The sequence below is a fragment of the Xenopus laevis genome, chromosome 2S, assembly GCF_017654675.1.
Source record: "Xenopus laevis strain J_2021 chromosome 2S, Xenopus_laevis_v10.1, whole genome shotgun sequence".
In the NCBI taxonomy this organism is placed as follows: Eukaryota; Metazoa; Chordata; class Amphibia; order Anura; family Pipidae; genus Xenopus; species Xenopus laevis.
In genome coordinates this window covers 167,457,825-167,479,349 of record NC_054374.1, presented here as the reverse complement: position 1 = coordinate 167,479,349, position 21,525 = coordinate 167,457,825, and the positions used below count along the sequence as shown (strand labels likewise).

Genomic DNA, 21,525 nt, shown 5'->3' with positions numbered 1-21,525 from the left:
TGACTGTCCTTACAGTAAAGAACCCCTTCCTATGCTGATGATGAAATCTCCTTTCCTACCCACCAATGAATCACTCATTCCCCTCTCTTGGTAGGGAATCCCATAACCTGACTGTCCTTACAGTAAAGAACCCCTTCCTATGCTGATGGTGAGATCTCCTTTCCTCCCCACCAATGAATCACTCATTCCCCTCTCTTGGTAGGGAATCCCATAACCTGACTGCCCTTACAGTAAAGAACCCCTTCCTATGCTGATGATGAAATCTCCTTTCCTCCCCACCAATGAATCACTCATTCCCCTCTCTTGGTAGGGAATCCCATAACCTGACTGCCCTTACAGTAAAGAACCCCTTCCTATGCTGATGGTGAGATCTCCTTTCCTCCCCACCAATGAATCACTCATTCCCCTCTCTTGGTAGGGAATCCCATAACCTGACTGTCCTTACAGTAAAGAACCCCTTCCTATGCTGATGGTGAGATCTCCTTTCCTCCCCACCAATGAATCACTCATTCCCCTCTCTTGGTAGGGAATCCCATAACCTGACTGCCCTTACAGTAAAGAACCCCTTCCTATGCTGATGGTGAGATCTCCTTTCCTCCCCACCAATGAATCACTCATTCCCCCTCTCTTGGTAGGGAATCCCATAACCTGACTGTCCTTACAGTAAAGAACCCCTTCCTATGCTGATGGTGAAATCATCTTTACCAATGAATATTACTTACACATCCCACCCATTTGTGACATCAGAAGAGTATCAGACTAGGTGTGTGTGAGGATTTTGGGGAAGGGTGAAGAGTAGGGGTTAAAGATACTGCTGCTCTTCACCCCCTGTATATAAATATATATAATAGGGTCATTATGTGTAGGGTTTATATATAAGGGCAGCAAACTGTACAACACATTCATATTACTGGGAGGACTTCAGTCAGTCTGTCTGTCAGTCCACTCGGCCCAGACAATGAATCAGCCGATAGTCTCTCTCCTGAAATCCAATCAGTACCTTTTGCTGCAGGATTCCATCCTCGGGCCCTTATCTGTTTTGCACAAAGCCTGCGTGTGGCCCCGGGGGTCTCTGGGAGGGATAAGGAGCAGTGCATGCTGGGAAGCTCAGGCCCCTTATCTTGTTCTGCTGCTTTAGGAAGGAGCAGAGAGATGTAAGGGAATATAACGGGCGCACGGGGGTTACAGTTCAGCAAGACTCCTCCACTACTGTAAAAGTCTGAGGAACAGCACAGGATTTAGGGGTGTGGGTTCCCTACAGTCCTGGGGCCACAAACAGAACAACACATTCAACTGGCAATGGGCAGGCCAGAAACATTTTATCCCAAACTTTATCCTAAAATCCTTAAACCCCCACCCCTCCTCCTCACCCACATCTACTGATTCCCTCTGATGATGTCACAAATGGTCGGGATAGGCTTTATGATAACAGATTCATTAGTGGGGAGGAAAGGAGATTTCACCATCAGCATAGGAAGGGGTTCTTTACTGTAAGGACAGTCATGGGATTCCCTACCAAGAGAGGGGGAATGAGTGATTCATTGGTGGGGAGGAAAGGAGATCTCACCACCAGCATAGGAAGGGGTTCTTTACTGTAAGGGCAGTCAGGTTATGGGATTCCCTACCAAGAGAGGGGGAATGAGTGATTCATTGGTGGGGAGGAAAGGAGATTTCACCATCAGCATAGGAAGGGGTTCTTTACTGTAAGGGCAGTCAGGTTATGGGATTCCCTACCAAGAGAGGGGGAATGAGTGATTCATTGGTGGGGAGGAAAGGAGATTTCACCATCAGCATAGGAAGGGGTTCTTTACTGTAAGGGCAGTCAGGTTATGGGATTCCCTACCAAGAGAGGGGAATGAGTGATTCATTGGTGGGGAGGAAAGGAGATCTCACCATCAGCATAGGAAGGGGTTCTTTACTGTAAGGACAGTCATGGGATTCCCTACCAAGAGAGGGGGAATGAGTGATTCATTGGTGGGGAGGAAAGGAGATCTCACCATCAGCATAGGAAGGGGTTCTTTACTGTAAGGACAGTCAGGTTATGGGATTCCCTACCAAGAGAGGGGGAATGAGTGATTCATTGGTGGGGAGGAAAGGAGATCTCACCATCAGCATAGGAAGGGGTTCTTTACTGTAAGGGCAGTCAGGTTATGGGATTCCCTATCAAGAGAGGAGGAATGAGTGATTCATTGGTGGGGAGGAAAGGAGATCTCACCATCAGCATAGGAAGGGGTTCTTTACTGTAAGGGCAGTCAGGTTATGGGATTCCCTATCAAGAGAGGGGGAATGAGTGATTCATTGGTGGGGAGGAAAGGAGATCTCACCATCAGCATAGGAAGGGGTTCTTTACTGTAAGGACAGTCAGGTTATGGGATTCCCTATCAAGAGAGGAGGAATGAGTGATACCAAAGTCTGGATTGGGAGTCAAAATAGGTCCTAGCATTTCAGGTACCCAGGGCCCCCCCCCAGTACACAATATAGTGAGTGTCTATGACAACTTACAGCAGCCCCTCTGACATTTGCCAGAACCCACAGATTGCCAGTCCAGCGCCACTGATACCTGCAAGAAGCTTCCTGCTTTTCAGCTCTCTTGGTTTCCACTGATTGGTTACCAGGCAGTAACCAATCAGTGACTTGAGGAGAGGTCACATGGGACATAACTGTTGCTTTTGAATCTGAGCTGAATGCTGAGGATCAATTACAAACTCACTGAACAGTTATGTCCCATGTGGCCCCCCTTATAGTCACTGACTAACTCAGAGTTAGAGAGCTGAAAAGCAGGAAGTAGAGTTCTGGCTATTATGTTACACATCCACTCACTCCAGCCTTTATACATTACATTTTTGGCTAACTAACTATATTAGATACATTTTTATTTTGTACAATCTATTTATTTACCCAGATTTTAATTTTATACTGAACTGTTCCTTTAATATCAGCCCAGGGTGGATGGGGCCTGTGGGGGTGTCATTTAAGAAAGTTCTGGGGATAAAAACCAGGTCACTTTATGTGTAAATCTTCAGTTGGCTAATGTTAGCCAGAAACTGACACCCGCCCTATTCAAGCTCAGAGTCTCCCCCATGATGTGCTCAGACTGGGGGGCTCCTTGACTAACAGCGCCACCTACAGACCAAGTGCTCTCTCCTCTATCTCTCTCTCCCCCTATCTCTCCCTCTATCTTTCTCTCTCTATTAGAGCCGGGCCAGACTGGGCAGGCGCCTAGGCAACCTGGCAGGTCGCTGCAGTGACTGGGAGCGCACATGCTGGAATTGTCGCTGGCGCGCATGCACAAATTGATGCTGATGCACATTTACCCGCGTGCATGCGCGAATTGTTGCTCTCGAGAACGGAAGCACAAATCGGAGAGAGGGGACTGGACTAGGGGTAAAAGACAGGTAAAGGTACGTGCCTGGCACCCCTCCAACTTTGCGCTCTAGGCACATGCCTACCCCTAATTCCGGCTCTGCTCTCTATCTCTCTACCACTCTCTTTTCTCTCTCCTCCTCTATCTTTTTTCTCTCCGCCCTTTCTTTTTCTTTCTCCCTCTGTTTTCTCTCCCCCTTTTATACTTCTCTCTCCCCCTCTACTCTCTCTCCTCCTCTGCTTCTTCTCTTTTTCCCTCTACTTCTCTCTCTCTCCCCTCCTGTTCTCTACTTCTCTCAATCTGTCTGTCTCTCTCATCTCTAATTCTCTTGCTTTCTTTCTACCCCTCTCTACTTCTCACTCTTTAGCTCTCCCCTATTCTACTTCTCCACCTCTCTCTTTTTTTCTCTCTCCCTCTCGACTTCTCTCTGTCACTATCACTCCCCTCCTCTAGTCTGTCTCTTTCTCCGGCTGTAGAACATATAAAGGGATGACAGAAGTAACGTCAGGGAGCCTCTAATTAACCTTGTTCCACTCTCTCTTGTCCCCAAATAACCCCCGCGCTTATCATCTTGCCCCCCCCCCATTCCATTCATCACATTTTGTGCACTTTCATTGTAGGGACAATATTCAGTCTCTGTTTCTTTTACTGTTACAAGAACTGACCAGCAGGTGGCGCGGTTGTTATAAAATTCATTATTTTGGCAGTTAATAAAAACTTCAATTTCTGTGAAACTGCAAAAAAAAATGTAATAATAATGTCAGCTGCAAATGTGCTTTAATCACCCTGAGCATTTTTACTTTTGAGGTTTTTAAATGTTTGCGTGTCCTTTATAGAGAGAAACTTAATTATATGAATAGCAATGCACCCCATATCCCCCAAGTACCCCAAAACCAACATATATCATTAAATGGAGATCCCTCACGCTGTCACTGCTCTTGTCTGTCACTTTATATTTTCTGCACTGCTGGTTCTGACTCCTGAAACAATAGAGCATCTGGAGGGCACATGAGTGGACGTGCCTGCAGGGAAGGGGTTAAGGGTGTGGGTACTTACCTGCAGATGAAGATGTTTCTTGCCCAGAGAGGAATGAGGCCACAGTATACGAGGGTTAATAATCATCAGATGTTCTGCCACTAATTCTCCTTCTGAAGCAGTTTCACAGCGTGGCCATAAATGAGACTTATCGGCTCAGTACAAGTCCCAGGGTACGGGGAGTTACAACACAAACAGGAGTCAGACCCAAATGCAGGACCCGGGCCCCAAACCAGCAGCAGAATGAAGCACACGCCTCTGGCTGCCATTTAAAGGGAAACTGTCATATCCGGGGCCCAGAAATGGAACAATACTGTGTCCCCTACAGAGATACAAACAAAGCTCCCCTTAGGTGGCCAAAGGGGCAAATGCCCTGGGCTCTTAGAGCAGCAGCTGTCGCCAGAATCGGGGGTGGCAGGTACAAGAGGCTTTATTGTGGGTAATGTTCAACCTTTAGCTACTGTTATAGTTACAGCAACCAGTGCCCAATGACAGCCAAGGGCTGCTGGGAGTTGTAGATGAACAACAGGTTGAGCCCCCGGGTCCTTGTATATAAGGAAGAAATTCTACTGCTTGGAACTATGGGAGTAGCCGGGGTGCACCTGTAGCACATGATGGGATTATGCTGCACTCTGATTGGCTCTACACTAATTACTGTGCCTCGCTGTAAATCCTCTGGGGTCCAAACATTCGGACTTAAAGGGATACTGTCATGGGAAATTTTTTTTTTCCAAAATGCATCAGTTAATAGTGCTGCTCCAGCAGAATTCTGCACTGAAATCCATTTCTCAAAAGAGCAAACAGATTTTTTTATATTCAATTTTGAAATCTGACATGGGGCTAGACATATTGTCAGTTTCCCAGCTGCCCCTGGTCATGTGACTTGTGCTCTGATAAACTTCAATCACTCTTTACTGCTGTACTGCAAGTTGGAGTGATATCACCCCCCTCCCTCCCCAGCAGCCAAACAAAAGAACAATGGGAAGGTAACCAGATAGCAGCTCCCTAACACAAGATAACAGCTGCCTGGTAGATCTAAGAACAACACTCAATAGTAAAATCCAGGTCCCACTGCGACACATTCAGTTACATTGAGTAGGAGAAACAACAGCCTGCCAGAAAGCAGTTCCATCCTAAAGTGCAGGCACAAGTCACATGACACGGACAGCTGGTAAATTGACAATATGTCTAGCCGCATGTCAGATTTCAAAATTGAATATAAAAAAATCTGTTTGCTCTTTTGAGAAATGGATTTCAGTGCAGAATTCTGCTGGAGCAGCACTATTAACTGATGTGTTTTGAAAAAAACATGTTTTCCCATGACAGGATAAGTAAAACTTTTCAATAAGTGAAAGTAAAATTGATGAGGGGGCTATTCTAAGCACTTTTGTAATTTACATTCATTATTTATTTTGTTTTTATTCCAAGATATTAAGGGATACATGTGCTGTTAATATAAATGAATTTTGTTACAACAGCGCCACCTGCTGGTCAGTTTCCCACCAGTCTGACCAGCAAGTAGTCAAGGAAGTTGTCAGGAGAAAGAAAGAGGCTGATGTTCTTCTGCTTAGGAAAGATGTGAGAAAGGTTTCTAATTTTATTCCTAAGCAGAAGAACATCAGCCTCTTTCTTTCTCCTGACAACTTCCTTGACTACTTGCTGGTCAGACTGGTGGGAAACTGACCAGCAGGTGGTGCTGTTGTAACAAAATTCATTCCTATTAACAGTACATGTATCCCTTAATATCTTGGAATTAAAACAAAATAAATAATAAATGTACATTACAAAAGTGCTTAGAATAGCCCCCTCATACGTTTTATATTCACTTATTTTAAAGGTTTACTTATCCTTTAAGTGCACTGGGCCACTAGGGAACCCGCAGGCACCAATTTGCTGAGTGTACAAAGTGGGTGGGTAGAAGGCAGAACTATGCAGCACATGTCAAGCAGATCCTTATACTCAGCACTGGGGGGACAAACGTTGTGGGAGTAGAAATGAAGGTGTTGGTTCCACACTGAGCCCAGAAAGGGACAAATGAACTTTATTTCCTCCAGGATTTCCGATTTTATGATCAGAATTGGTCCAGTGAGAAGCACAAAGTCCATCCTACTGCGCCATCTAGTGGCGGGTTCAGGGCAATGATCGGGACTCTGGAAGCTCAAGTGAAACTTTTCTCTGTCTGTTCTGTGATTGGTCCCTTTAACACAGACGTTTGGATTGAGCCGAGGAAGATGGATCAGGGAATGAAGGTTTGTACTGGGCTCGAGAATCATTTGCAAAAGCGCAGAGACCAAGGAATATGGCATTGGGGGGTATGATCACTATGTACAAGTGTAACCCAATATGCTACAATTGGGGGGCACTGAATGCCACCAATCCCCCCTCTCTCTGTCTCTCTCCAGATTAGTCAGAGGAACAGGAGGGGTCTCAGAGAACAAAACCTTCCAAATATCAATTAATCAGCATTTACTTTAGCAAAGTGTTTTACCCCCCAAGTTCCAAACTGCCTCCTGAGTTGCCAGCGTTGGAGCCATAGAGGCGGCAGTTGCACAAGGTCAGGGGCATTAGTACAAGTCCATTTCCCCCGCTGGTACAACTCATGGCTCATGCTATCAGTCAGGGTCTCACAGCAGGAGTGAGCTCTGAGCAGCAGGGACGTATATAAAGTAGGGATGCACTGAATCCACTATTTTGGATTCGGCCAAACCCCAAATCCTTCACGAAAGATTCGGCCGAATACTGAACCGGATCCGAATCCTAATTTGCATATGCAAATGAGGGATGGGAAGGGGAAAACATTTTTTACTTCCTCGTTTTGTGACAAAAAGTCACGTGATTTCCCCCCTGCACCTACTTTACATATACAAATTAGGATTCAGATTCGGTTCGGCCGGGCAGAAATATTCAGGCAAATCCAAATCCTGCTGAAAAAGCCAGAATCTCGAACCTGATCCTGGATTCGGTGCATCCCTAATATAAAGTTAGAGGGAGATGATTAATAACATTCAATAACACAGGAGAGGAATAACAATGAATGTGGGTGAAACAGGTTTAATAAACACCCAGTGCAGTTTAGGGCAGAGACACACACTCAGATTCAGGGAGACTAGTCGCCCATCGACAAATCTTCTCTTCTTCGGGCGACTAATCTCCCCGAACTCCCTCCCGCCGGCTAGAATGTAAATCATAGGCAGAATGGCACTCAGACTTAGACACTTAGTTTTCCGAAGTCGCCCGAAGTTTCCTTGTGAGGCAACTTTAGAAAACGAATCGCACCAATTGCCATTCTGCCGGCAATTTACATTCTAGCCAGCTTGAGGCAGTTCGGTGAGATTAGTCGCCCGAAGAAGAGAAGATTTGTCCATTGGCGACTAGTCTCCCTGAATCTGAGTGTGTGTCTCTGCCCTTAAGAGTTTGCATTTATGAAAAAGACTCTTCCCCTTTAAACAGAACACAAACGTTACAGCCAACAGAACAACAGTCCCAATTAAAAACTGCGTATAACGAGTAACCCCGGGGCCGCTGATTGGCTCAGGGTAGGACTGAGTGCAAGCGGACGCTCCTTTCCAGCACAAGATTCATTCAGACGCTCCTTTCCAAATGCAGTGAGCGAGCAATGGCTGCACATCATCATCCAATCAGCATCCTCCGGGCACGGGAACCTCAGAAGGACTTCAATACAATGAACTGAACAGACAGGGAGTAGAAAGTACATTAATAAAATGCAATTGGAAGGGGGGCTTTAAAATCATTCTGACACATCCGAACAAGATCCTCCCTTTATAGGAAGAGAAAACTGCCGCTTAGTAAGAAAGTGCCCAATAGCCTTGAAATGTTACTGGCTGGGAGTTGTACTCCCGTGAGCTTAGCTATGGATTGTACAGACACAGCCGGATCTTCATCAAACAGAAATGATGTTGAACTCATTTAACTGCCTGACATGTTTAGAACATGGAGAGACAAGACAGGCAGTTGGTGAGCTGCACAGTCTTTATGCGATTGGTCTCATTAAAGGGGTTGTTCACCTTTAAATTAACTGTTAGTATGACGCAGCAAGGGATATTCTGAGACAATTTGCAATTGGTTTTCATTTTCTATTATTTGTGGTTTTTAAGTTATTTAGCTTTTTATTCAGCAGCTCTCCAGTATGAGCAATCTGGTTGCTAGGGTCCAAATTCCCCTAGCAACCATGCACCCATTTGAATAAGAGACTGGAATATGAATAGGAGAGGCCTGAATAGAAAGATGAGGAATAAAAAGTAATAAACTAGAAAATAAATAAATAATGAAGACCAATTGAAAAGTTGCTTAGAATTAGCCATTCTATGACATACTAAAAGTTAATTGAAAGGTGAACCACCCCTTTTAAAACAGACGCCATATTTACTCCATACCCCCGCCCCAAAGACAGAAGCTGGAGTAACAGGGGTTAATAATCACAGCAGGGTGTTTTGCTCTATATGAAGTGGGGCGAGGCCGGTCCATGTCAGCATTTGCCCTTTAGCTGTGGCTGAAGCCCTGGAGAGAGAGAGAGTCACTGAGGAGAACAACCAATGGAGAACAGCAGCAGCCGCCCCTCGTATCCAAATGCAGCAGCTTTGCCCGTATTTACTAATGCCCACAGTCTGTGCTGCCAGTTAGTGGGGAGACGGTTTGTCTAAGTCCCGCCCTCACCCATGTGTATATTCTACAGGGGCACAAGGATTTCCGGGTGGACCCTCTGATGCTTGAGCAGCTCTGACCTCCAGCGGAAGCTTTTGGCACACAGATTACAGGGGTACGGCCTCTCCCCAGTGTGAGTCTTGACGTGGGTAGTGAGGTGCTGGCGCTGGATGAAGCTCTTGCCGCACTGCTTGCACTTGTACGGCCGCTCGCCCGTGTGGATTCGCTTGTGGATAAAGAGCGCAGTCCGTCGGCGGAACACTTTCCCGCACACGTTGCACACATTCGGCTTTTCTCCGGTCTGGTGGCTCCTCTGGTGCTTGAGGAGGTCGGAGCTGCGGGAGAAACGTTTCTCACACTCGCTGCAAGAGAAGAGCTTCTCCCGAGGGGGGCGCCGCTGCTGCAGGAATCCCAGGCTTTGGCGGAGGCCTCTGAGGGCATCGGCTGAAGTTTGGGGTTCATCTCCATGGAGGCGACTGCTGCTGAAATCCCTGACTTCTTGGGGGGCTCCCATGTGATCCAGCACATTCAGGGCCTCAACTCCCAGTGTGATGTTGTCTTTGGAGTCAGAGGTTTCCAGTACGTCAGTGGGTCTGTTCGGGTTCATCTCCTTCCCATTTTTATTGATCCAGACTTCACCTGTTGGGGTAAAACAACGAGTAAATAGTCTCATCCAGAATCCAACAGAGACCAGGGCTGGGCTTTCTCCATTAACTCTCACACACCAGCACTCAAGTTGAATTCCTCAGAATCAGCTCTGTGACCCAAAACTGGCCCCAGTCATTTAGGCTTTATCTTCTTCTATGGCAGGATGAGATTGCACTGAATTAAAGGGCATCACAGAGAAGCAGGGGTTAAACCAAGCACATATTTCCCTGCACGAATATCAGACCAACGGCCCTGCTGGATGATGCCATTAATATAAGGGGACCTATATATTCTGTGCCTTACCCAGAGATATCAGTGAATCCGAGTTCTCCTTCATCATATTCTTGTAGAGTTCTTTCTGCCATTCCTCCAGGTCCTTCCATTCCTCCGGAAAACACACAGCCATGTCGTCAAATGTGACCGTAGCCTGAAATACAGAGACATCACTGAAATTCTATTTCTCTCTACAAACAGCCATAGGATTTCTCTCGTAAAGCAGTAAAAGTTGCCTGGGTGCAAAGTATAACGAAGGATAAAGCTAGCACTCACAGCTCTTATGAAAAGTTTTTTATTCAATCAAAAAAACGACTAACGTTTCGGCTAGCACTCTAGCCTTTCTCGTTATATATCTATATATATATATATATATATATATATATATATAAAATATATATATATATATATATACTGTATATAAGATCACCTCTGTGCCGTGCACCCTCTGGTGTTTCCCCAGCTCAGATCTCCAGCGGTAGCCTTTGCCACACACATTGCAGGGATATGGCTTCTCCCCGGTGTGAGTCTTCAGGTGGGTGCTGAGGTGCTGTCTCTGGATGAAGCTCTTGCCACATTGGGCGCACTGGTAGGGTCTCTCCCCCGTGTGGATTCGCTCGTGGATCAGGAGGGAGGTGTTACGACGGAAGCACTTCCCGCACTGGTTACATACATACGGACGCTCCCCTAATGGTCCTAAATGACTCCTCTGATGTTTCACCAAGTCGGAGCTGCGCAGGTAGGTCTTCTCACACTGACTGCACTGAAACGGACGCTCCTGAGGTGCCTGCTGTGACTTTCCTGCTCCCCCAACATCACCACTCTGCTCCGGCACTGCCTGCGTCCCATTCATACCCTTCCAGTCATTCTCTGAAACGCAGTAAAATAAGTTACAGGGCAAGTATATTCCACATCAAAGGCATGTGCTTTCTATAGGCCCAGGTTTAATGGGTGAGTAAGCTTAGGAGGATCAATAAGATCTGAACAATGGGGACATCTCATGCTGCATTCACTTGTAAAATGTTAGGGCAATATATATATATATATATATATTGGAAATAGTAAAGATCGCACTCGCAGGTCTTAGGTGTAGTAAGAAGGATTTTTATTGTGGACAATGGCTGATGTTTCGGCTGATACAACAGCCTTTCTCAAAGTGAAAAATGTGTCAAACAAAGGAAATAAATACACGGTGTGGCGGGAACAAATCAAGATCAAACAGGGAAACACCGGGGGCAGAGGAAATGACGTGTCAGTGACAGCATAGGTGAAAATAAACATATACATAAAGGTGCAAATAGATGAATGGAAACCAGAATAGAGTAAGACAAAAATAAAAAAAAAGAATAAAAATAAAACAATCAAAGAAGGCTACAGTAATAAACTCAAGTGAAAATAAAAAAGTGATAATTAACACGCACAAATTAAAGAATCACGCTACCCTATGTAAGCGTTCATAAGAATATTCGATAAGACGCAAAGGTTATGTTACACGAGAATGGACACCGTGTCCAGATTGGATACAATGTTATCGGCTCGTATGTCACAGAAAATAGAAACAATATATCACGAGGAGGAAACAGCTGTATGTCAAGAAGGACACAATGTGTATGTATGTCCCGGAACACCAATTAATGGTGCTAGAACCGTTTGCAGAAGGGCAATCTACATGAAGACTAAGGACAGACAAACTTACCCAGGGAAATCTTTTTCTTATGTGAATTCACTCCAACCAGAAGACTCTGTAATATGAACAGACAAATTATTCATGTTTCCAGCTTAACCAACGAGTGGAACAGAGCAGTTGTTACTATTCCCAGAATTACATGGGCCCCAGGGTAAATGACTTGTTTTTCCTTTGTTACAACTCCCAGCACCCTCTCCATGTAATTAAACAGGAAGTACCTCATCCTCGTGCACCTTCTGATGCTTCACCAGTTCAGACCTCCAGCGAAAGCCTTTCTCACACTGGGCACAGCGGAAGGGTTTCTCCCCTGTGTGAGTCTTCAGGTGGGTGCTGAGGTGCTGGCGCTGTACAAAGCTCTTCCCACACTGGGCGCACTGGTAGGGTCTCTCCCCAGTGTGGATTCGCTCGTGGATGAGCAGAGAGGTGTGTCTCCGAAAGCTCTTCCCACACACGTTACAGATGTAGGATCGCTCGTCCGTATGTACGCGCTGGTGGGTGCGCAGAGTCCGCTTGTTGATAAAGTTCTTTCCACACTCAGGGCAGGAGTGAGTGCGTTCTGCCTTCTGAGCTCTCTGCCTCAAGAGTAGTCTCGCCCGCTTCCCCAGCGCTTTGCCCCTTTCCAAAGTGCCTCTCTCCACTCGTTGGATACATCTCTTCCTAACGGGGGTCTCTGTAACAGACAAGAACGTGGCTAAAGGAAGAACATGTGCTGTAGATCTGAAACAGTTTCCCTGGTATCTGTGTGTGTGTGTTCTCCACAACATGCCGACCAACCGAGAGCCCACAACATGCCAACCAACCGAGAGCCCACAACATGCCAACCAACAGCCCACAACATGCCAACCAACCGAGAGCCCACAACATGCCAACCAACCGAGGGCCCACATCATGCCAACCGAGAGCCCACAACATGCCAACCAACCGAGGGCCCACAACATGCCAACCGAGAGCCCACAACATGCCAACCAACTGACAACTCACCTTTCTGCCCGTCCTCAGAGCCATTTCCGGAGTTCTAGAAAATAGAAAAAAAATAAGTCAATGTTTAACATAAATCTCTGATATATATATATCTGACTCTACTCGCTGTGATGCCCCTTTCCACTGCTCCTTAATACATCCACGACTCGGTGTTCTTCATCAAACCTCCTCTAGACTGTCAATACACTGGTCTGTATAATCAACCCTCTGAATGGCCCCTCAAGGCTCACACTCTCTATAGCTGGACCTAGTCAGCCTGGTCAGGCTTTATCTTCCTTTATGCTTCTTTCCTATCTTTCCATGTCTCTCTCTGGTCCAGCTGCTCTCACTCTCTCTCTCTCTGGGCAAGAATCACTCTGTCTATTGTACACTCGTGTCTAGGTGACCTCTCTACTAGTCAGCCAAAGGTCTCTGCTTTCCACTCTCTTATTGAGCCTCTCCTCTTGTACCATTTGCCCCCTCTTCTGCCCGCACCTCTCATACAGATATAGGAAAAGATTGCCTTTCAGTCATGAGCCATAGTTCAGAGAATAATTATCTGGCACAATTAATACTTATGTTCCCCAAATCTCACCCTATCTGACATCAAGCTAGGCTTTCAGGTGTATCTAGGAGAGCAAATATCCATTCTCCTAAAGTCTCATGCTAACTGGCCTTCAGGCTGAGCCTCCATGCTACTGCATCAGAGTTTGGGAATTACTGCTCCTCTCCCTCTTCCCTAATCCAAAGAAACTTGCTTTTTCCTGTGTGTAAAGCTTGAGTAGGTGCAAGTTTGAAGCCAATGGACAGTTATAACTAAACCTCAATATCTTCCTTGCAGACTTTGTGGTGTAAAGTAAGTTCATTTGTGTAAATCTCTTATTGTGTCTGTCTGAAAAGGCGGCTGAGCTCTTACCTCTTCCACGTGGATCTTCTGATGTTTAAGCAGCTCTGATCTCCAGCGATAGCTGTTCCCACAGACGTCACAAGGAAAGGCTTTGATGCCAGTGTGAGTTGAGTGATGGGTGGTGAGGTGCTGCTGTTGAACGAAGCTCTTCCCGCACTGCACACACTTGTAGGGCCGCTCGCCCGTATGAATGCGCTCGTGTATGAGCAGAGCCGTGTGTCTACGGAAACACTTGCCGCACACGTTACAGATGTACGACCTCTCGCCCAGGTGAGACCTCAGGTGTGACTTTAACGTCCGCTTATTGTAGAAGATCTTCCCACACTCGGCACACGCGTGAGCTTTGTCAGATTTCGGATTGCGGGGATGTACAACCGCACCAGCTGGTTTCTTGGAGCCCTTGTTCTGGGAATCTGTGGCCTGGTGTTCTGCACCTCCTACAGACAATACAAATCATTAAACGTATAATCATGTCTTTTGTGAAGTCTGTCAGATAGGGGAGTCAGGAACCCCAGCGAAACCAACTAGGGCTCATGTTGCCTCACATATGTGCACTGCAGCCCAATCCACCAATCAAAATGCAAAGGGGGAAAAGTACAGCATTATCATCTTCCAACTATGGCTCCCTGTGCCCATTATGATTCCCCCCTAGTTACTGAGGAAGGTATTTTGTGCTGCACTGGTGTATTAGAGCATTTAGGGAAGGCTGCAAGCTTAAAGGAACAGTAACACCAAAAAATGGAAATCTTCTAAAGTAATGAAATCATAGTGTAGTGTTGTGCTGCACTGATAAAACTGGTGTATTTACTTCATAAACTCTACTATAGTTTATATAAACAAGCTGCTGTGTAGCCATGGGGGCAGCCATTCAAGCACAGGATACACAGTAGATAACAGATAAGTACTACTATAGTTTATATAAACAAGCTGCTGTGTAGCCATGGGGGCAGCCATTCAAGCACAGGATACACAGTAGATAACAGATAAGTACTACTATAGTTTATATAAACAAGCTGCTGTGTAGCCATGGGGGCAGCCATTCAAGCACAGGATACACAGTAGATAACAGATAAGTACTACTATAGTTTATATAAACAAGCTGTGGTGTAGGCATGGGGGCAGCTATTCATTTATATAAACTATAGTAGAGTTTCTGCAGAAAACACACCAGTTTTACCAGTGCAGCACAACACTGCATTATGGTTTCATTACTTTAGAAGATTATAATTTTTTTGGTGTTAATGTTCTTTTAAGGCACATCTCACACATGTCATGCACTGCTGCCCTAAAAAACTAACATTAACAGCATTTTAGTGGGCGAGTACGTCATATTATTCTGGTCACTTACCCAAATACTGTGGTTGGTATTTCAGTGATGTAGACTGTGCAGTTTAAGAGTATTAAATGGGAACTAACCTGAAAATGAAAAAGAGGCCAAATCTATTTAGATACTTGTATTCCAAGCCAGGTTCTATAAAAGGTAATTTTAAAAGATGTTTTTTGATGCATGAGTTCTATACACCATACTGTCCTCTTGCATAAAAGAGCTTGTTGTAGCATTTACCTGACTCCCCATCTCCCAAAAAGTAACATAGAGAATCCTCTGCATAGTCCTTGTTAATGCGCTTAAGTAAAAGGATAAGTAAACCTTTACAATGAATCTAAAATTGATGAGGGGGGCTATTCTAAGAAATGCTGCAATGTACATTCATTATTTATTTTGTTTTTATTCCATGATACATGTACTGTTATTATGAATGGATTTTGTTACAACATCGCCACCTGCTGGTCAGTTCCCCACCAGTCTGACCACCAAGTAGTCAAGAAAGAGGCTGATGTTCTTCTGCTTAGGAATAAAATTAAAAACATCTTTACTAAGCAGAAGAACATCAGTCTCTTTCTTTCTCCTGACAACTTCCTTGACTACTTGCTGGTCAGACTGGTGGGAAACTGACCAGCAGGTGGCGCTGTTGTAACAAAATTCATTCATATTAACAGTACATGTATCCCTTAATATCTTGTAATAAAAACAAAATAAATAATAAATGTAAATGACAAAAGTTCATACAATAATCCCCTCATCAGTTTAACATTCACTTATTTTAAAGGTTTACTTATCCTTGAAAGATGAGCAAGGAATTGTGCCCTTTAATTACGGAGATCTGTGTGTTTCTAAATCAGTAATGATTGCTGTTGCCTTGAGATCCAAGTGAAGCTTCTGTAATCTTTCTGATGTACATAAGAAGGTAAAGTTAAGAAGCAGAGGAATCAGCTGCTTACACCCCCCCCCCCATTCCCTGGCTATAGTAGTTGGGTCATTGCGCTTTTTACCCAACTCCCATAGCTTGTTACTGGAGCAAATGGCCCCTCGTGTTCTGGATTGCTTAGGAGACTCTGCTCCCTATATGGACAGGCACATTAAAGATGAATGGTTGAGATAATTATGGATCCATGGAGGGGGAAAGGGGTGGAATTAACCATTTTAGTGGAGACAATCGGCTTTGCAGCAGGGATATTCTGTTACCCCCGAGAATGCTCTCGATGTCATGCGACCCACGAACTCTGCAAACAAGACAAATAGCAGGGCTGGCACTACTTCTCTCTGATCTGACCTTTCCTACCCATCTTCAAGTCTCTCATTCCAACAACTGCATGGTTGCTATGGTAAATTGGACCCTAGAAACCAGGCAACTGCTGAAACTGTGAACTATCCATTTAAGAAGGGTGAGCCTATTATAACATAGTTTGTATATGTGTTACAACAAGCTCTGCCAAACAAATGCAATATACAGTATAACATGCGGCCCTCAGACTGTGACTCCTTTTCATTTTAAGTCTATTTCCCTTTAATACAATGCCTAGTGTCAATCAACAAGGTAAAAATGATAAATCAGTTCCTTACAAATTAGTTACCCTGTACGATAATATATAATTCCCACTATTCTTAGCCAGAAAGCTAGTCTGCAGGCAAGAAGTACTTATCAGATGACAAAGCAGAGACTTGTCCCCCTCACCTGCGCTGACAGAGCTGACAATCTTCTCGCCAATATTCAAATCGCCCCTCTGGTCCTTGGCTAAGCCATCTCCCACCTGAGTCGCACACAAATACGAATTAGGAGTCATACATATCAGAAGCACATACCATGTCAACCTCTGCTTGGATTAACTAATGGTTTGGCCCACTACTGGGAAAAAGGAAATAACCAATGAGGTTAAATTAAAGGGCAAAAAATCTCCCTCCCACCACACCAAAATGTAATTGCCCTTTAAAGCATTTTATTATTGACGTGATTTTTTATTTATTTTCATGATATTAGCAGTTTTATCACTGTTAATATTATAAAAGAGTACTATGAAGAGCCTGGCTGAATAGAATAAACTTAATTTACTGATGTAGGAAATGTCCCTTGATGCTTCTGTTCCAATGATCAATAGAACTGAGCAGAGAAGTATTAGGAGACATTATGAATTGGGGGCTGACGTATACCACCAGGATGTTCAACTCTTTCAGTAACCCCTCCCCTAAGCCTCCAGGGATCAATGGAATGAAGGAGGAATCATCCGCAAGTTGCCACAAGGACTTACCTCCTCTACGTGGACCTTCTGGTGCTTGGCCAGCTCAGACCTCCAGCGGAAACCTTTGCCGCATTCCGTGCAGTGAAAGGGTTTCTCCCCGGTGTGAGTTTTCAGGTGGGTGTTAAGGTGCTGCCGTTGAACAAAGCTCTTGCCGCACTGAGGACATTGGTAGGGACGCTCGCCCGTGTGGATGCGCTCGTGGATAAGCAGGGAGGTATGTCGGCGGAAGAACTTTCCGCACACGTTGCAAATATACGACCTGTCCCCCAAATGAGCCTGTAAATGGGTCTTAATCGTCCGCTTGTTGTAAAACACTTTGTCACACACTGAATAAGCGTGCGCTCTTTCTGTCTTAGATGTGTCAGCCACGAACTTGATTCGGATTTTATCCGCACCCTCTGTGAAAACCACGTCCTTCCCCTCCGCCATGGCCACAGGCTGACTCGGCTGCCCTCCGTCCAGCTGACCAGTGCAAGTTACAGCTCCTTCAGGGCAAAATGGCAGGTTACTGGTGCAGTCTATTGCTAGAGCAGCGGCTGGTTCAAGTCCATCACAATCCTTTTCCCCAATGGCTTTCTCCACCAGGCCTTCCCCTGAAACAGAAATGCAAGGGAAGAAGTTCTCAGCTTGGGAGAAGTAATGAATCAATATATAAAAGTGCTATTGATACCCCTTAAGGCTCCAATACATGGGCAGATAAAAGCTGCTCACATACCGCTTCCCTGATCGATATCTGGCTGAAAGTTGGCCAGATCCCGATTGGACAGGTTAAAAAATCCCATTGGATTGTGGCTGCATCTGTGCTTTAATGCGATCCCACGATCTGACCGCCCGTATCGGATACATTATGGTCCGATCATTGGGCCCTAGGGCCCACGATTGGATCAGCCTATCGCTCACTTTAATGTGGGCATATCGGAGAGAGATCCACGGCTCTCTATGTCTATGGCCACCTTTAAACTACAGAAATATAGCGGCCCAAGCCCCGCCTCCCCTGACACAGCAACAAGAGGCTATGTCTGAAAGTCTACTCAATGGATCAATCAGTGAGTAATGAGATAGTAATACCACCTGTAGTAAAACCACTCTGAGGAAACAGCATTTATTCAATGGTATCTCTTCAAATGGGAAAGGGATTATCCCCTACGAGTCTCTTGGAGTGAATGGAAAATAAAGGAATATTAAATACCCCCCTCACCGAGTGACATTAATGTCTCTGAGGTCTCCTTCATGACGTTCCTGTACAGCTCTTTCTGCCATTCCTCCAGCTCCATCCATTCTTCTTTAGAGAAAGAGGAAGCCAAATCATCGAAAGCCACCGAAGCCTGTGACCAAACAAATGTTACAAAGTGAGAATACACCAACAGTAAAAATCCAGGTCCCACTGAGACGCATTCAGTTACATTGAGTAGGAGAAACAACAGCCTGCCAGAAAGCAGTTCCATCCTAAAGTGCTGGCTCTTTCTGAAATCACATGACCAGGCAAAATGACCTGAGATGCACCTACACACCAATATTACAACTAAATACACTTGCTGGTTGAGGAATGACATTTTATATTGTACAGTGAATTATCTGCAGTGTAAACAGAGTCATTTAGAAATAAAATCTACATCATAACAATCATGACAGAATCGCTTTAAACAGATGCCCAGTTACCTTGTCTGTGTGGTTCTTCTGATGTTTCAGGAGCTCTGATCTCCAGCGGAAGCCTTTGCCACACTCGATGCAGTGGAAGGGTTTCTCCCCGGTGTGAGTTCTCATGTGGGTGGTGAGGTGCTGGCGCTGTACAAAGCTCTTGCCACACAAAGTGCACTGATAGGGTCGCTCGCCGGTGTGGATCCGCCCGTGGATCAGAAGGGAAGTGTGCCGACGGAAGTTCTTCCCACAAATATTACACAGGAAGCTCCTCTCACCCTTGTGAGCCTTTTGGTGTCTGGCCAAGTCCATGCTACGCCCAAAGCTTTTACTGCACTGCCCACAACTAAACTGGCCCTCCCCTGAGGGTTTCCTCTGCCGAGGTTTGGGGGGCTTTTCAGTCAGGCAGCTCATGTCATACGCAGGGCACTGAAGAGGACCGTCGCCAATCTGGATCTGTTGCTCCACTGTCAGCTGGGTCCCTACATTGTAATCCACTAAACAGTCCATTGTACCAACCAGAACTGGCCCGTCCATGTGCGGCTCCATCTTCAGCTGCTCCGGAAATTGCGCGGCTACTGTCACCTGATCCAATGTAATGTCTGCAGCCTCCACCTTTATACACCCGCCTCCTATAATCCCCTCTTCCATGGCTCCTCTGCCCTGTAGGGTTAAAATAAGTTTCAGTTCATTTTCCTTCTGAAGAAACAATCATTGGTCCCTCCAGGAATATTCAGTCTCTCCCGCCTGCTGCTTAAACTGGTTACTCTGCCTCTGGAGATATTCAGGAAAGTGTAAATATAAATAAATATACAGATTTATGTGTGTGTGCCCCGTCTCTCGCTGACTCTCTGTATCAGTGTCTCTCTTTATTACGGTCTCTTTATCATTGTCTCTCTATCTTTGTATCGCTGTCCCTCTGTCTCTGTATCACTGACTGTCTTGCTGTCTTTGTATCGCTGTCTCTATTGGTATCTCTGTATCACTGTCCCTCTGTATCTGTATTGCTTTCTCTGTATTGCTGACTGTCTCTCTGTCTTTGTAACGCTGTCTCTATCACTGTCCCTGTCTCAATCTCTCTATCACTGTCCCTCTATTAGAGTCTCTGTATCACTGACTCTGTCTCTATTTTTGTATTGATGTCCCTCTGTCTCAGTATCACTGTCCCTCTATTGGAGTGTCTGTATCTGTCTGAGTGTCTCCATCACTGTCCCTCTATTGGTGTCTCTGTATCTGTCTCTATCGGTATCTCTATCACTGTCCCTCTGTCTCTATATTGTTACCTGTCTCTCTATTGGAGTCTCTGTATCTGTCTCACTGTCCCTCTGTCTCTATGTTGTTGTCTGTGTCTCTATTGGAGTCTCTGTGTCTGTCTGACTGTCTCTCTGTTTGGACGTCCCAGTCTCCAGTCAGACAGACGAGGCCTCAGGCCTGAGATACACGAGAGATACACGAGAGATACATGAGGTGCAGAGAGGAGAGAGCACTAGTGGCCCATGTATATTATACACTGTAACGTCTGTACACACAGAAATCCTATTTCCCCCATAGATATAAACATGACAGTTCGTTGCGCAGGGCCCTACCTTCTAACTCCCTCCTAAGCCTAAAGAAAGAGGGTGCGCGGCCCTCCCGCTCCTTCTCAGCGGCACCAATCTCCCCGGTGACAAACCGCTTACAGCTGCGACCTGACCGGGGCGCTATACTCCGCCCCCTTCCGGCCATTAGCCAATGAGGATGAGGGGAAAACTACTATTCCCAGAAGGTATCGCGGCAGGTGTGCGCCTAAAACCCGTCCTTGGGAAACCGGATACGGCATAAAAGGTTCCGCCCGTGGGGAAGGTTCCCAGGATCCCTGTCTACTGCTCTCCGCTTGCACTCGGGAGACATCGTGGAATGATCATGATTTTGTGTGTGTGGCCTTTAATATTAGAACTCAATCAAACCTTTCCTTTAAAGTCACGGGATACTTGTAGCTTTGCGGTGCCGAGTGGGGGCGCATTTCTGGCTGATCCTGTCTTCTCACTGGCACAGCACTTCCGCCTCGCTTTATGGCTGAGGTCAGAGTCTGAGTTGTCTGACAGGTCACTAATACACTGGCAATACAGCAACTTGTCACTAATACACTGTGTGTGACTATCACTGTGTTTTATAATACATTATGTACATTGTACCCCCTACTGTAAATGATAAGGATATTAGGAGTCACTGAGGGGTTGTTCTGTGACCATATAAAGGCACAAGGCTGCAGGCTGAGTTATACAGGGAACTCGGAGTATCACTCACGTATTATAAGGGATAATGTACCCCCTACTGTAAATGATAAGGATATTAGAAGTCACTGAGGGGTTGTTCTGTGACCATTTAAAGGCACAAGGCTGCAGGCTGAGTTATACAGGGAACTCTGAGTATTACTCATGTATTATAAGGGATAATGTACCCCCTACTGTAAATGATAAGGATATTAGAAGTCACTGAGGGGTTATTCTGTGACCATATAAAGGCACAAGGCTGCAGGCTGAGTTATACAGGGAACTCTGAGTATCACTCACGTATTATAAGGGATAATGTACCCCCTACTGTAAATGATAAGGATATTAGAAGTCACTGAGGGGTTGTTCTGTGACCATATAAAGACACAAGGCTGTAGGCTGAGTTATACAGGGAACTCTGAGTATCACTCATGTATTATAAGGGATAATGTACCCCCTACTGTAAATGATAAGGATATTAGAAGTCACTGAGGGGTTGTTCTGTGACCATATAAAGACACAA

At 45.4% G+C, this 21,525-nt stretch overlaps 1 protein-coding gene across 2 annotated transcripts; it reads right to left on the bottom strand.

Annotated features, from left to right (window-relative positions):
- Positions 1-8,644: 8,644 nt before the first annotated feature.
- LOC108710065 (zinc finger protein 420-like) lies at positions 8,645-20,492 on the bottom strand. 2 transcript variants are annotated; one of them, XM_041584666.1, is made up of 12 exons: positions 20,337-20,492; positions 18,772-19,413; positions 18,311-18,437; positions 17,122-17,705; positions 16,551-16,626; positions 13,546-13,973; positions 12,651-12,684; positions 11,888-12,339; positions 11,679-11,724; positions 10,413-10,852; positions 10,013-10,136; positions 8,645-9,700 (listed from the first exon to the last, which is right to left on the bottom strand). In XM_041584666.1, exons 2-12 carry the CDS (start codon positions 19,399-19,401, stop codon positions 9,087-9,089), a joined length of 3,555 nt encoding a protein of 1,184 aa, XP_041440600.1. In that variant the 5' UTR covers positions 19,402-19,413; positions 20,337-20,492; the 3' UTR covers positions 8,645-9,086. The 2 variants fall into 2 exon arrangements, with proteins under 2 accessions (XP_041440600.1, XP_041440601.1); XM_041584667.1 differs by having other exon boundaries at positions 18,772-19,524; positions 20,337-20,482.
- Positions 20,493-21,525: the final 1,033 nt, after the last annotated feature.

What these genes read in the sequence shown, in the direction of transcription:
- LOC108710065 (XM_041584666.1), bottom strand. Translation starts at nt 19,401, where the DNA reads ATGGAAGAGGGGATTATAGGAGGCGGGTGTATAAAGGTGGAGGCTGCA. An exon ending in AGAAGGTCCACGTAGAGGAG is followed by an intron (nt 16,627 to 17,121) that starts GTAAGTCCTTGT and finishes TGTGCGACTCAG; the next exon opens with GTGGGAGATGGCTTAGCCAA. An exon ending in AGAAGATCCACGTGGAAGAG is followed by an intron (nt 12,685 to 13,545) that starts GTAAGAGCTCAG and finishes TCTATTTTCTAG; the next exon opens with AACTCCGGAAATGGCTCTGA.